The sequence below is a fragment of the Anopheles coustani genome, chromosome 2 (genome assembly GCF_943734705.1).
Source record: "Anopheles coustani chromosome 2, idAnoCousDA_361_x.2, whole genome shotgun sequence".
Lineage (NCBI taxonomy): Eukaryota > Metazoa > Arthropoda > Insecta > Diptera > Culicidae > Anopheles > Anopheles coustani.
Genome location: NC_071289.1, coordinates 18,550,622 through 18,567,301, shown reverse-complemented (window position 1 = coordinate 18,567,301; position 16,680 = coordinate 18,550,622). Strand labels below are relative to the sequence as shown.

The following is a 16,680-nucleotide window of genomic DNA, read 5'->3' as shown; positions in this document are numbered from 1 at the left end:
CGGTACGAAAACAAATTACCGTGCGAAATGGAAAAAGGCGGACAGACACATATCCGACCAGGCGACCGGACGTCGTGCAAATCGGGTGGAAAACCTCTCGGCAGCACCGAATCGATTGGACAGCCCTCCTGGGCGGCGCTCTGCCGGCCGTTTTAGGGGATGCTTCGAATGGCATGCGGCGCCGCACGTGGAACGCAATGGAAAAATGAAAATCTCTCTCATCCCTTAATAGCGGGTGCATGCGACGGACAACGTGAGGATTATGCAAATTGGAGCCCCGCCGAGGATGATGGCTTTTCGATTGCGATTCTTTTGCATTGCATCGCGGGTTGCAATGGCGCTGGTGACAGTTTGGACATGTGGGAAATGGAGAAGAAAGCGGGAGAGGGAAGCGGAGGAAAAAAACCCTGTCACAACCATCCCTCGATGTTGATGTTGACAATCATGTTTACTCCCCCTCGCGGCCTCACTTTCGACTGACCGCGTGGCAGGATGGTGGTGCCTTTATCGATATGATCTCAAAATGGAGATGTCACTTCGATTTGCATTTAAATTGACGGGAGGGAAAATGGTTCGTTGCCACCGGCCGTATGTTATCAACATGTGAGGTGGAAATGGGACGAAAAAGAATGCAACGGGTTTGGGATAAAAAAAAAGGAACAAAAAACAAGCTGCTTCCCTAACGATATAGCCTGTTCATCGTTTCCAGGCGAAAATCATATGGTTAATTCGCACGATCACCATGAAAGAAAAAAAAGTCATAAGATTTATAAAATGAAGTGGACTCGTTACAAGTGTGATACAACGACGTGCAAAAGGAGATACTTTAACAACAAAACAGGAAAAAAATCAAAACACTCCGCAGATGTGAAATATTGAAAGAAATAAAACCGTAAATTGCCAGCAAACCTCTCCAGCAAACGCGTCCACCATCCACCAACCTTCCCCGAAGCAACATTAGAGGCACGATCTTTATGGGGGGGTGTGTGTGTGTGTAAGGGTTGGCGGAGGGGTGGGTTTTGGCACCGCGCTGCAACGATTTCTTTCACACGTGACCGATAATTGTTCCCCGGGGACAGTTCGATTTCGACGTCCGCGGCTGGACGTTGGAGCCGGTCGTGATGGCCATCGGTGTGCAACGATCGGAAAGAGAGGGAAATATGGTTAGGCAAAACAAAATAAAAACAACATGAAAATCACGCGACCTACCGATAATCATTACTCATTCGCGATTAAAAAGGGGTACGGTGGGCAGAAAAAAAAAGGAAACAACTCACCCCAGCGGACCCCTTTTCGGGCTGAGATGGTGATAAGATATTGATACGGACAAGAAATAAACAATTTGTTAATGTAGGCAAAACGAGTACATCGATTTGTTCAGTTTGTACTGTGAAACTGGATAAATTTTCAAAAGAAGAGAAATTAATTAAAATTACAACAACAGTACTTTGCATGTAATTAAATAAAACCTAATAACATTTATGGCTCGATACTACCATTTCGTATTTTGCCTTTTATCCTCGATTATTGTTTCGAAAAGAGCTACATAAATCGACTATGTTTTTGTTCTGCTTGCTTGTTTCCGGTTGGCTTATCTATTCGTATAGGATAGCATTTTTATCACTATTAGATCATTTGCAAAGATCAAGTAAAGTTGTAAATTTATACTACATGAATTGAATAGAAATACAATGATGAAAATCACGTAGATTAGTGGAGCATGGGCTGTGCAATTTGCAAAGATGGGAATATAATATCTTTCTTGAAAACAAATACATTCAGTAAATTAAGCTATGTAATATATCAAAACAGAACAATTGTAAAATAAAATTAAAACAAGCTACTGTTGGACAATATGATTATTCACATGCTTACAAGTTTAAGCACAAAGTACACACAAAATTAATTTGAAAGCCATAAAGTACACGTAATGCAATCATTGAATCTAATTTTAGACAATCTTACCTCAAACCGTAAGACAAAGTCTATCCGGTAAATACCCTTTAAGACGCTTTGAAAGCCATAAAACCTCCCACAAACGATAACGAACAAATCGACCGAGTCTGTGTCAAGGTAAGCTAAGCGCCCAAATTCACCTTCATCCCGCGCGGTCTTCGGTCGAAAGTGGGAATTTCCCCCCGAAGGATTCTGCCTAAGCATTAGCTCACCCGAGCGGATCAAGGTCCTAAGGTGAGCTGCAGTCAACGTCCAGTATGTTATGACTTCTGGTGGTCCGTTTTCATATGTGCAACATTATAAATTCATCCTTCCGTGCCGAAGTGGTTCATCCGGTTGGTGCCTTCACCTGATAAAACGGTTAGCCTTCGAACTTTGTTCACAGTAAGAAGGTGAACCCGCGAGATGTGAACGCAAGGGGAAAAAAAAGAGCACAAAAGTAATACCAACCCCATCGATTCGCAACCGCCAAAGGCGGTGAAGGCGGTTCAGTCTCTCGTAATCAGCTGTAAGCTGCAAGCTCATAGTGAGGGTTTCCTTGCCAAAGCCGGCTTTTTGTACTTGATCGTACTGTTGTGTGTCGCTGTCGCTCTTACCCTTTCGGTTACGGTTCACGCTAGAACATCCCCCGGTATGTCTTGGAAGGGTATGTCAAGGAAGAAAAATGATAACATCTGTGTGAACGTTCATATAACCTTTACCCACGAACACACGCGCGCGCGAACCGAGCAGACAAGCCTGATAAACTTCTAGTAATACATTAATTTCGCATACAAAACCGAAAAAAAAAACAAACAAACCGCCTCGAAAAGTGGCCCCATGCCATCGTTCCCTTTGACGTTGATAAGATATGTGGGTTAGTGAGAATGAAAATTGGCGACATTACGATGCAATCCTCATTTCCTCATTTATCCACCTGAAGGATTAAGGGGCTTTGGTTTCTATTTTTTTCATTTTCCGCTTCTTGAAACCCCCCGCCGGCGAGTCGATGGCCGTTAGTTGCTAGGCGCAAGTAGAAACAATTCGTTTGTCCTCAAAATATGCCCCATGTCTTTCGAGGGTCGTTTTCTTATTCGGTGTCTGATCGGCCGTTTCTTTTTCTTTTTCGGTAAGACTTCGGATGAAATTCGTTTGGGTGGATTGTTGATACAGACGGGAGACAACTGAGGTGACCGAGAGGCCGATTCGACAGTGTTTATTGCCAAACGGTTGGACGATGTCCCGTTTGCGAACGTGGGAGTGCAATTTATATTACACGCCACGCGGCGGTCAGCCATATTTTCCCCCAGCACAAAACTTCAAACCCCAACCGATTTCCGAATCCATGTGAAAATGAAACTCCTGCTGTTCGGGGGGATGATAATGTTTTCGCAAAGGCAAACATTCGAACACCTGTTGCACGGTTCATCACCATCGAAGCAAGAAAACAAATATTTCATCGACCGGCTCTACATGTTGGGCCTGGCCTGATAATCCACAGGCTGGACAGCTTCCCACGACAGGAGAATATGTGCTCCACGAAAAAAAAAAGCCACAAAACACACATGAGATGAGCTCATGGTTGAGGACCTGACTCGGTGATGAACTGCACCGGCAGCACCTTTAACCATATCAGCTTGAACTCGAGAGACTCGGCCACATCAGCTGATGCAACCTGGGCACGCAATCTCGTGGGTACGCCGCTACAGGTTAAAACTAGTATCAGTGGAACCAAATCATAAACCGCTCATGACGCTACATTCAGCACTGATTAAACATTTTTATTACGCGAAGTTTTGCGTCCTAACGACTTGAGGTCAATGCAGGGTGAAGAAAATGGAACGCTAGGATTTTAATCAATGGTGTGACATAAACGTCTCATGCACTTGAAGAAAAGCTGAAAATGGGAAGACAAAGTTCTTATTATATTAAAAAAAAAGTATTAAATGCAATAGACCTATCTGGGCTAAAATCAAATTAAATCAACTGTCCATTATTTGTAGTTCGTACGAAATTAGTTTAATGATTTTACTATCATCTTTAATTGCTGAATTGAAACTAGAAACTCAAACTATACTTTAATATAAGGTCTTACATTTTATATTTGAAGCAAAAATTATTCAGAAGATTTTTAACTCAGACTCCAGACGCAGCGAGCTCGGTGGATGGACCAAGTGGAGCAGAACCTGCGGGACATCGAATGCGACCGGGGATGGAGAGCAGCAGCCATGGACCGGCCCCCCCTGAGAACGATTGCACGACGTGCTCAACTATGAGCGGGCCATTAAAGAAGAAAAAGTAATTCAAACTCCAGATCTCGCCTATACTAGAGAGATTTTCCTTCAGTAGTAATCTACCAACAAGTTTCAACATGTATGGAAATTTATTAAGCAAGGAGCAAAACACGCTATTGTGAACGAGAAGTTATAAAAATTATAATAAGTTGTCATAAAGAAATCTTGTAATTCTGTGAGACGATTTTAATTGATCCTTACAATTCTTTGTGATAATTTTCTTTAGTTTTCATATAAATATCATACTGGAAGTTTTCATATAAATATTTACTTCATGTAACAGTAATACAACATTATGAAATACTTCGACCAGCGAGCCATCCTGAGGCGCATCTTCCTCGAAGGTAGTAACTGCTTGTAGGGCAGTGCTGTACACAATTAAATGGTGTTAATTCCTCCGCCCGACCGTCGACCGCACTATACACTGCAGCGACACTGCAGACGGATCACATCTGTGTACTTAATGATAGTGCGATCCGGCTAATAGTAAAGTTGGACGAGTCACGCCGCGCACGGTTTGAAATGATTCATATTTATCGCGACGCCGCGGAATGATGTTTCCGTTCCAAAACATCTTTTCGAACATCTTTTCGAACGAACGAAGTTTCATGAGTGTCGTAACGGATTAGCACCGTCCGGAGTATGCAGCGTAGTAAAGTGGGAGTCCAGTGGAAGTGGATAACAAATGCCACTTAGTCACCGTTTCTGAGAAATCATATGAGAAAACATATCATCAGATGGAAGCTTGTTAGTTTGGCAATACTTTTGAATTGATCTAATCAATGAGTTCGTTAATCAGACGGATTGGATGAGTTTGATCACGTCAACGCCTTACCGAAGGTTAACGAGCGTGTGTCGTTTAGCATGGGCAGTGCACGCAGGTGTCGCAGTGGCCGACATCTTTCATGCGCACATCATATGCTTGCCAAGATAAAACCTCCATCAGATCGTAGAAAAATAATTTAATCCCTCCCCGGTTTCAGCTGCCTCCTACGATCACAGCGGATCGCCATCAAGTCAGCGTCATGTTTACGTACGTGACGTCACACACAACCGGTGCCGACCGATCGTCTATGTTTGCTTGCGTGTGTATGTTTGTATCCGATTGACCCGGGCGAAGGTTGGGGCCCGTGCTGCATGTCTCGACAAGGCGCATACCATATCGCTTGCTTGGCGGCCACCAAAACACCACTGGCTCAAGAAGTAGCCTTTCAACGACGCAATTTCGGGGCGGCTGGATGTTTGTGTTAATGTGTCCGATACGTCACGTGCGTCACTCGCAGTCAAATCGTACCGAAATGATCCGGACTCTCCACTTTCGTGTGGGGCGGGAAAATCCAAAACGAACCAAAACAAATAACCCCTGCCGGACTCCAAAAGATCCGTACCGAGCGGAAGTCGCAGAACTTAAACCGCGACTTTTAGAAGTTTACGGTTTAAAATTGTTTCCAAACAACATGCCGCTTGGCGTGGAGAAGCTTCAATGGAGGATTCCCGGCCTTCGACCCATGCTTCTGGTCGCTTCGATCGGCCCGAGACCGGTTTGAACCGGCCCGGGGTTCAGGCTTGGGATTTACCACCATTCGGTACGTCCAGGCGGCATAAGATGGTTAGTGGAGCAACGCTTTGTTTACGGAATGCACAACACTCGGGAGTGCGTATTTCTCGAATGTCGACTGCGCAGCTTCGTTCCCGGAGCGGACACATTGCGACATCTTGATAAGCAATGTTGAGACGCAAACACGACGTACTTGGGAGGAGGACTGAGATGTGGTCCAGTAGCGGGGATGGGGAGTTTCCCGGCCTGCAAACACATCCGGGGACCGTCAAACATCAAACTTCACTTATGGAGCGACCGAGCGCGGGCCAATTTCGCGACCAAGGGCGCCCATGGTGCCAACGAAGACGGTTGACATTGACTCACGGGGAATACTTTCTCAAAGAAAACAAAACGAAAAAAACAACTGCCACGGCTCTTCCGCATTTGGGCAGGATTTTTATCCGGGAACTACGACATCGTAGTGGAGCAGTCGGTTTTGGGCGTACCGGTTCCCTGAAACTTGTTGTCCCTATCGGTTCCCGCCCCGAGGGGGTGTTCGAAGAAGATTCCAGCAAACGAAGATTCCGTGCTCCAACGGGGGAAGCACCCTTGGGAACGGGAGTGTCGGTCACGTGATGCCGCTGGGGATTTGTGTTGTGGAAATCTGGCAACGTTTAACGTAGCCGAGGCGAACCCGGGAACAGGTTATGCGAGGCCACCGCGGTGGGGAAATTAAGAAACTCCCTCCCGACAAAAGCGGCGTGTTAATCCAAAGTTGGCGAGTTCATCATATACTCGTCTCGGTGGCGCTGGATGAAGCGCGGAAGGGGATAACCTAAAGCGAGTGTGGGGTCGGTATCGATCATGATCGAATCGTAGAATGGGATTTGCCTAATGACTGCGTGCCACGATGGTATGCGTATGCTAATCGAACGTGCTTTCCCGCGTCGTTTGAGGTCGTGGAGCATGAGTAAAATATTAAGTTTTATTTCATGACTAATCGGCTGGCCAAAATACGATTGTCAATGTTATTTACATCGGTACTTCCCCAGTCTGTTGAGTTAATTCCCAGCCATAACATACACAGAAAGTAAAAGCAGTTCGCTTTGTGGGACATTGTTTCGCTATGTAACCATCCCATAAACATTTTACAAAAAAAAAAACAATACTGACCCAATTACCCAAGACCATTGCTTGGGCTAATACTCTTACTTCTTCTACATAATCTGGACATTTATATGATCGATAACAACAAGAAAATTAAATCTAAATGACGCAATAATTCCATAAAATTACGTACGAATTTCAAAACAACAAGCTTCAGGAACCACTGAGCTACGTAATACATCGCAAAACAACGCTATGAACATAACAAAAACAAATACATCCAACGAAAAACATTTCTTATTGTATGGATCATACCAGAATTTCTTTAATCTTTCTAATTGACAAGAACGTGATAGTTTTAAAGTTGGAATGAACAACCGGTCGGAAAGTTCGAAAGTCGGAATAATTTTGGTTTCAATGCATATGGTTAAAAAACAATATGAAAATGAATTGATTTGTTTTTCTTTATAACAAGAAAAAGTTATGCGCACATTACAATGCGCTAAACGTGGTAAATATTATTGAATCCAACAACGCATAACATGTTCCCAAAATATGACGCATTTTTCTACCAACGATGCTGCTGATGCCCTCTACATCATACACACTCTAATTTCGAGTTTCGAGTAGAGTTCGATTGCAATCTTATCTTTCATTGAATGAAACTTTCAATTTGTGTGAAGGTAAAACCTAAAAGCCATCTCCTCTGCTTAGTGTCCCTTCCCCCTCTCTGATACTCCCACGCGAGATGTTGAATGATAACGGACCGGATGGAAGGAAGCGTCAGTTATGTTTACGTATGTAACTTTCGGTATAGTAAACACATTGTACCTGAACGGACGTCATCGAGCACGCCAACATACGGAAAACTCGGTGAGCAGGCAACGGAGCAACGGAGCTGAGATGAAAAATAGCGTAATAAAATGATGCCGAATGTGGGTGACAAATAGAGAGAAAAAAATACCGACCGGCGCAAACAACGAACAACAATCTATGTGGCTTGCAAAACATCATAAATGGTAAGCTGGAGCCAACCAACAACAACTCAACAGTAGGACATGTATGCAAAAAAAATGTGAACAACACAATCAGGAAGGAGGCTCGTTCTTTTGGAGCCCGTTACTGGGGGCCGTTCCAAACCACATCGCATCGGTGCTATAAACATGTGATGGCAAACAAACATCCATCCCGGCTCGCCGCGTGCTACGATCGTGGACCGATCATACAGCGCTCGCCGATCGGGCGGCCTCGAACCTTGGCGATTAGATTACACGCTCGATCCAACAACACCCCCAACAGACCATCGTTGCCAAAACACCAGCAACAAACAAACAACGCAAACGGGTGGGCACACGAGCCGGCCACTCTTCCTTGGATGGCCCCGTAAGGAGCAGGACCCGTCTGGAAGAAACCCTTCGGTGCCTCAACCTCAAACGATGATGTAGAAATAAATGAAATCTAGAATCTGAAAGTGATCGTGAAAATCTATCCGTATACAAAATACATTTAAAAAAAGACTGAAACAAAACCCGTGTGCATTAAGAAATATGCGTTTTCTTCCTAACGGTACAATACTTTCAATTGTGTTTTGCTAAATTGATCACCTGAGGGATTAATGGCAAATTTTGACTGACAACAAGCCTATCGGACAACACCATGGGCCGCAGCACGTCGGATGGTTTGGTACGATTATTAGCACGTTATCATATTTTTCTCCCGATTAGCGCAAGAAAAAAGGACCAGCAGTGAAAGAAGAAAAAACATCCTTCCTTCCCACGAAAACAAGTTCCTCATTCCTGTTGACGGTGTCGATTAGGATCGGTCGAAGAATGACCACGGTCAACACGTACACGGTAGGACGTTGGGTTCACCAGGTTCCATCACATCCCCCGACACCTTTTTGCAGCATATCGTAATCGTCCACCAAGCAGAGCAAGCCACCACAGTGGAGATGAAGAAGAATAATAAACCTTAACCGACCTATGTACATACATTTATTTCGTTCAAGGAAGGACGTTAACGCGAGCCGCGGTCGAGATCGAGAGCGTGCAAAAATAAGCTTGTTTGTTCCAATTTTACATCGTGCCGGACATAACATCGATCGGCAAGTTGATCGAAAGGACGTCATCGGAATTCAGTACAATCGAATGTTTACGGCAAAACGTTTGCATCAATCAAATGATGGGATGGGTTAGATGGACCGACATAGGCATAAGAATAGATGCTTTGATTATCATATTTTCCCCGCCTCTGATAGACAGATACGATCATACTAATCGCTACCCAAATAAAAATGACATGAATTATTTTCTGCGACAGAAGAAAGAACGCGAGATTGAACCGACAGTTGCTCCAGTGACCTAGAACTTATTCTAGGAAGCGAGTAGCTGTCCGTCGAATGTTAATAACCCGCATCATAATTAAAAATTGTTATCACGATGACAGTGAACCCTTATGGAATGAGCTCTTTGTAAGAGAGGGTTTAACTTTAAACTTCCTTTGAATGCAGGATAACTACTGCATTGAACGGAATGCATCTTATCGAGTGCCATGGACATGCTGACATGTCCTTGTGTGGCTTTCATTATCCCTGATAACATTTACACTGGCTGAAGAACAGGATAGTGTGAAGGCCTACTGGGGTGGCCTTCATTTGTTTTAGAATAATCGTCTTACAACTTAATTATGGAGTGGTCATTGCTTCATCATTTTTGCAACCATCGTTGAATATTCCGGTCTATCGCTTTTCCGCCTCAGGTTAAGAATATTTTCTGTAGCGTACGAGCGTACCGTTAGTCGATTCCCTTGTCCCATGAAGTAAATTCACCTGCAAAAATGGAACACCGTTTCCGTTTGCCCTCTGCCTGCGGTTACTTACCCTTCATGAGGTGATTAAAATTCGATACGACCGATGTCGAATTCAGCCCGTAGTACGTCGTAACTGAGCGGGTTAAATTCGATGCCAGCTTGGACATCTGCTGCTGCTGCGTGCCGGACGCCGATCGCATCAAGACACTAGCGGCCGTGCCACTGCCAGCGGAAAAGTCCGGATCATCCGCATCGAACACCACATTGTCCTCCCATTCGGTCACGATGGCACTACCAGCAGAAGCATTGTCGAACGGTTTCATTCCAAAAGAACCACTTTTGCACGTCTCGGAAGGGGCGTTTATGGGCTTATGTTATTATCCGACTGGCACTAGCAGGGAAGGGTTGACCTAAAACAACAAAATAAAAAATTCGATTCGTAGACAACGGGGAGCTCAAGAGCATTACCATACACTATAGGAAGGTTAATTAGTTATCAGTGGCGTACGAAGAAACCAACCGTAGGAAAACGGAACACCGCGCTAAGGCGCACGCATCTCATTACTTTGCATTACCGACCGGCGGCCAGTTTCAAATGGTGTCAAGAAAGGTGACAAATTCAAATCAAGAAAAGGAAAAATACGAAAGAACCATACCCGCCCTGTAGAAGCCGACGGCCATGCCACGTGGTCGGGGACGACTTGATAAAGAGTTTATCGTGCGGGAAATGCTTCCAACGTTGGAAATGATCAAATCATTCCCGTGGTAACCTTCAATCGCTGGAAAGCTTCGAATAACGACTACGACTAAAAAAATAACACGCTTGCACGTGCGGAAAGATAAGCTTGAACTAGGCTTTTTTTAAATGCACAGAAAACAGAACATCATGGTCCATGACGTTATCCGGTTGGATCCAAAAATATCATGGCTTGTAACAGGCAGTTCCGCCTCGGTCCCGGTATAACGATGGCACGGGGACGACATGCAGGACAAAGCACAAGATAACCGTAAATTTATGATGTACTCTGCCTGATCTTCCGGAAGCAGTTTAGAACCGCATTTGCATAGCAAAACGAACGAAAATAGATCGGACGCTTAGGCGAATGTGGGAGACGAATGCAAATGATTTTCAGTCAAACGCAACTTGATGGAACTATTTTCCTTTCTTTTGGTTTGCTGATTTAAATTATAATTTGCGTATTGATTATTTAATGGTTGATGGTTTTCAGTACGAATAATCAACATAATCAACATTATTTTAAGGACACAAATTAAAGCCTGTAGTAACACCAACTGTATGAACAGCTGCTGCCGGGCAACAAACATTCGTTATCAAAATATACCGGCACAACAAAAATGCTAACATCGTGATACGGCAATCACCTCTCGGCCTAACGTAATGCTGTACATTTCCAGGGCAATGTCGGCGGAGGAGAGCTTAGCAAAAGCGCAAAAAATAACAAGGTACGATTTGTGCAAAGAAAAAGATTTGCCAAATTAAGCGTAGCAACAAGATAAAAGTCTCACCTGTTCGTTTTTCGGTACACACCCCTGGACTGTTTGTTATCAAAGTTATCACCTCTTATGGAAGGAAAACAACTTTTCTTTGTTCCCAGCCACCGCCTTCGCTTCCGCACCTAATCTTACAACTCAGCCCGTCAGCTGTGGGATGATTATCGATTCAAAAGGATTCCTCCGTGTTGATGCACGCGTGAAAAACACGCACGTACCAAAATAGTCTAGGCTAGTGGTTCTGCTCCACTTACGACTAGTTCTGTTTTAGGGTTTACAATGCCCAAACTTTCACTGGCTTTCCCAAGTCAATCGTATGAACCACAATTCGCAATTCCATGCAAAACTAACACCAGAACAAAACTTACCACTGCAACGATGTTTTCGGAAGGAAAGCAGGTCCTTTTTCCTTTCTGTGCACCGTATGTGGAAGGAAAAACTGACCCTTTTCCCAAAAACGTTGGCGGCAAACGAATACACTACACTTTATTTTGCTAAATTGGTCTTTGGAAAATATTTGTATCAAATACAAATGACAAATGATGGGATTGTCAAATTTGAACCGGTTCCATACAAACAAGGTAAATATAACTCTAGGGAAACTAATTTTAAATTTAAGACTGAAAACCGTTAATGTATTTTTCATCGAATTTTAGTTGTTCTATAAAAATGATAGATTAAATAAATTGGAATGAAAACATTAGGTCTGGTAATATTTCTTCCTAATCTTTTGCTCTCCCCTATGATAAAAGTATTAATTTGAACGTTGGGTTTTTGTGCAGATACAGAATTCAATATTTGGGGTAAAAAAACATTAACAATACGAATGCGTTTATTACTTTAGCATAATTATCTAGCGGCGATTTATCAAAGTAAAAACTAGATATCTAATTTGATAAGCCAATCAAAATGCAGGGCATCAAGTATTCAATGTATTTCGGATTAAACAAAAAATCAACCGAAACGCAATCATTTAGTTTAAAATGTAAGTAACAACACCCATTGCTACCATTGCACGGGGAAGGAAACTTTTGGTTTTTATTGTTTTATACATAAAAAGCTGTTGCGCACCGTCGTGCTCGTTTCACTTACTGCTAAGGGGCCGCGACGAGAGTGGCAATAGAAATCACGGACTTAGGTATGTGGTTATTTTTCTTCTTCTCAAGGATCACTCTACGGTGTGCGCGACAACTGTCTGTTCCGGTGCTGATGATGACTGTTCTTCTTTTCTTTTATACTAACATCCTCGACTACTAACTAGTAGCGTGCATAGTACAAGACCAGAGTAAGTAACGGGCGTTTTATATGATACATAATAAAATATACAACCAAAAACGATTAAATTAATTGGTAATTTGCTAGGTATTAAAGAAACAAAAATCGTTACAAATTCAACGAGTCAACCGTGACGTGTAGAATGTTCCTATTGGCGAGGAGGGAGGGCATTGAGATGTTACCACGCGACATCATGCTGTGTGGCGACTGCGATTGGAAGCTCACGTCTGCTTGATAATGTGTCGCGAGATCAGATCGGTCACTTCGCTCGCTTTCGGTATCAAAAATCGGTCCATGTCGGTGATGACGAGGTTCTCCTCCTCGGGGTAGCCGTACTTGAACGTGATCAAATCGCGGTGCCGCTTTTTGGCCGTTATTTTGACGATACTCTGCAGCGAACGGCGCACGATGATGCGGGCCTGATCGTGGTGCGTTTCCAACTCGCGTAGCACGATCATATGCGTGGCCGTCACGAGCAGGTAGCTGTCGTACATGTACCCATTCAGATGCACCTCCTTGCACTTGAAGTGGCGAATGACGTCCGGGCTCTTCAGGAAGCTCTGTATCGAAACGATCTCCTCGCCGGTGTCCGACTGCCGGTTGTTGGCGGCCGCTTTCGTGCTGCGCGCAACCGAGGAAGTTTCGCTGGCCGCCGAGTTCAAATCTTCGTCCTCCTCGTGATCCTCACCAATGCTAAAGACAGGCGGTACGTTTCGGTAGCGCTTCCCATTGCGATCGTTCCGTGAGACGTGCTTCTCCGAACCGGGAACACCCGACCCAGCACCACCGGTAGTCGCATTGGGATTGGAAATGTAATCGAACAGCTTCTCGCGTACCTCTGCCGACTTGGTTTTCATCGCCAGCGACAGCTTGCTGAACAGATCGATAGTCGGCTTCCGATCGCCGTCCGCGCCATTGTTGTTGGTCGCATGGTTTCTGCTTCGTTGTTGCTGCTGCTGTGAACTGGCACCCCGTTTGAGGCTATTCGTTGCACTGCTGCTGGCACTGTTCACACCGCTTTTGAGTGCCTTTTGGTTGTTGTTGTTGTTATTCGATGCCTTCTTACCGAACTGTACCTGTTCCTTGTTGCACAGCAAACACTTGAGCGGATCGTGATCCTCGAGGCAGTCGACCATACCCTCACCGAAGTACTCGTGTATCGCCTCGTATCCGCCCGTCAGCAGCGAGACGTATTTGGTGTTTTTCTGCAGGAAAGAAGCCACCACCATGTGCGTGTACTGGTCTTCCTCCAGCCGGCCGGATCCGAGAAAGCAAAGATGTTCACCGCCAGCGTTCGAATTGGCATCAATGGCATTGCGCTGGGACCGCAAAAGCCCCTGGACGGCCGTTTGAAATGCTTCCGGTTCCTGTAGCATAAGGTTACTGTCTAGATGGAACGCGGTGGAAAGGTGACCGGCATTGTACTGCTCGGCCGGGCGGCAATCGACAAGGAAGAACCGTACCGCCTCCGGGTGAGGGTTCTCGATGGAAGCATTCTCGATCAGCTCGTTCACCGACACGGGAAGGCAGAGGGCTTGCGAGACAACCGAACTTCCCTCGGTCGTGCCACTTTGCGCCCCGAATAGCACCTGCAGCAGATCGCGCTTGAAGGAGGCGGGCGTTTTGACGGAGTAATACTGGGCGAGGGAGCAGAAATCGAGCACATCGTCCGCCTCAATATTGCACGGCATGTTGACTAGAAAGCTGACCAGTTCCTCCTTGGTGGCGGAGGTTTTCATCAGTAGAATCTGATCGCGCTGGTTGATCAGCACAATCAGACTGAGGAAGAACACGAGGAATGGGTCCGATTGTTGGAAGTACAGGTCCCACATGGACAGCACCACCGGGAGGGTGCAGGTGGATGCGAACAGCGTCTGGAACCAGCCCATCGCGTAGCAATCTGGGGTGATGCGCTTCGTGTCGAGTATGGTGCACAGTTCCGGATCGTGGTACAGGAGCAGTAGCCGAAACACGTTGAATACGGTGCCGTTCTTGACGCACCCTTTTGGAATGTACGTATCACGGATAGCCTCGAAGAGGTTGTAGGTATCGGAGCGGATCAGTTTCAGTGACAGCAGGGGTAACATCAGTTCGACCCAACCGTTGTTCGGCTCGTACCCAAGGGCACGGTTCTTACAGTAGAACGTCAGGATCGACTCCAGGTCACACACCACCGACACCTTGTCCTCGTCCTCGTTGCCAAGCTTGTTGACGAAATCCTCGCAGTCTGCGCGCAGCTGCGCCTGAAACGGGAGGTCGTAGATTTCGTTGAACTGCGCCATCTGGTCCATTTTGTTGCGCACGCCCAGGCACACTTGCCACACGTCCAGCCGGAGCGCCTCCGGCAGTGCCTTTCCGTGGCATATTGCGTAAATGTCGTCCACTGTGCAATCGTCCTGCAGGGCAGACTCGAGCTCTATCAACCTGTCGTCCATGTTAAAATCGTGGGGAGAAAGAAATGACGAAAGCACAAACACGTATTACCACACGGGGGTTACTCCTCCACTACTGCCACCAAGCAGTCGTGAGTCAACACGCAAAGGTGTTCCGTCTTATCACAACCTCCTTATCGCGGCGAACCACACCGTTTTTCACGTCATTGCTTACCACAAACCCGCCTCCATATCGCAAGCACGTTAGCGTATTGGGCAAGAGAATTTCACGAAGGAAAACTTTCACGTCCCTCGCGCGCCACAACACCTCGGCAAACTGTTGTCGTTTTGTCGCTGGCCCTTCTTGACGTCTCTTACAAAGTGAGACGTGGAAAAGCAACCATCGCACGGCCTGAAACTATCTGCTAGACAAAAATACCAATTAAAAACGACGCTTTTGCTGAGAAGCGGAGAAAATTGACTTTATTTTCCACAGCGACACTAATTTGCCAACCCCAGTATCACTGGAATTGGACTGACAGCTGAGTTGTCAATTTGTAAACCCAAATTAGTGTTGGCAGTATCGGGACTCGGAAGATTCGAAGATTCGATCCCTAGACGGATTCTAAAGATTCGAATCCCATCTGACAGATTCTAAAGACTTGGATCCAATTTGACGGATTCTAAAGATTTGATACGATTCTGACTTAATCCTAAACTGTTTGAATCGACTCACAATTATTTGAGTCGAATTAGTAACATAACGAGTCAATCGAGAGACAATGTAATTGATTTAAGTATACTCAAATCGAACGCTGGGTAGAATGTCCAATGGACATAGATTGAGTTTTTTGCGCGATTTGCAAGGTTTGCTGTAGAAAAATTCCTGGAACCTATTTTCTACAAAGAAATACAGTAGAATGTCCATTATCCGAGTTGTTCTACCCAACCAAACCCATTTCATCAGGACCAGACAATTTTTACCGAATTCTGAATCGGATTCTGGGGATTCAGATTAGGATAAACAATTTCCAGACCGACATTGATTTGTTTACATGATGGTGATGATGATGATGATGATGATGCTGATGATGCTGATGATGATGATGATGATGATAAGTCCCACCGCTTACCCCTACATAGATTTGAGAGGGACGAAAGTATCTTACGATATTAAATATAAGTCACCAAACGAGAGGGGGCATTGGGGCATTACGCTCCAGAACAATCGTATCCAACTCTGCTCCATTCATACAACGGTCGCCATCGATTGCACAAGGAGGTACATCTTAGATTTCCCAACTAGCAAAGGGGACCACTTTCCTGAGTAGGGCAGGTATTTTCGCACAATTTTGGTTAACACCTGAACTGATATCTTCAATATGTACGTAGTGAACAAGTGTATCGTTATAGTTTAGTTTACTAATCTTATTGCCACTTACAAAATTACATTAATTAAACACGATTTGAGTAGACAAGTATCACAATGGAGATATAAAAAAGATAAGCTGTAATATATTTTTAAACTTGGCGCATGGTCACGCTGTTACCATAAACGCGTGCTACATGTGGAAATGCTAGCTTTTCCCACCTTTCACACAACATTCTGAAAGCTCAGATAATTTTCCTCCTTGAGCTTTTTCTATAAACACTACCATCAAGCGTGAGCTTTCCCTCGTCCGGAATAGTATATATAAAAAGGAAACGTGCTGGAAACCCCCAGTTGAACGGTGTGTTTCCACCAGTTGACTTCGAATCGGTCGGGGCAGCTACTGACTGCACCGATAGGATCCAAAAGGGTGAAAAACCTTCAAGCCAAGAATAATCTACAGTTTTA

The 16,680-nt window shown here is 44.9% G+C and overlaps 2 protein-coding genes across 5 annotated transcripts in view; both read right to left on the bottom strand.

Moving 5' to 3' along the window:
- LOC131265491 (protein pinocchio) overlaps positions 1 to 11,677 on the bottom strand; it is a 31,725-nt gene extending 20,048 nt beyond the window's left edge. Inside the window, exons 1-2 of one of the 2 annotated variants that reach the window (XM_058267761.1) lie at positions 11,565 to 11,677; positions 9,755 to 10,094 (exon numbers count right to left, since the gene is read on the bottom strand). In XM_058267761.1, the coding sequence (XP_058123744.1) occupies positions 9,755 to 10,007 (253 nt within the window). In that variant the 5' untranslated portion in view covers positions 10,008 to 10,094; positions 11,565 to 11,677. Of the gene's footprint in view, positions 1 to 9,754; positions 10,095 to 11,211; positions 11,414 to 11,564 lie in introns of those variants that run through there. The other variant, XM_058267762.1, reaches the window with a different exon arrangement.
- A 491-nt stretch (positions 11,678 to 12,168) lies between these two features.
- LOC131265482 (TBC1 domain family member 23) lies at positions 12,169 to 15,352 on the bottom strand. Of its 3 annotated transcripts, none has more exons than XM_058267750.1 (2): positions 15,079 to 15,352; positions 12,169 to 14,895 (listed from the first exon to the last, which is right to left on the bottom strand). In XM_058267750.1, the coding sequence occupies exons 1-2, from the start codon at positions 15,093 to 15,095 to the stop codon at positions 12,693 to 12,695; spliced, it is 2,220 nt and encodes a 739-aa protein (XP_058123733.1). In that variant the 5' UTR covers positions 15,096 to 15,352; the 3' UTR covers positions 12,169 to 12,692. The 3 variants fall into 3 exon arrangements, with proteins under 3 accessions (XP_058123733.1, XP_058123735.1, XP_058123734.1); XM_058267752.1 differs by having other exon boundaries at positions 12,169 to 14,867; XM_058267751.1 differs by lacking the exon at positions 15,079 to 15,352 and having other exon boundaries at positions 12,169 to 13,424; positions 13,485 to 14,906.
- Positions 15,353 to 16,680: the final 1,328 nt, after the last annotated feature.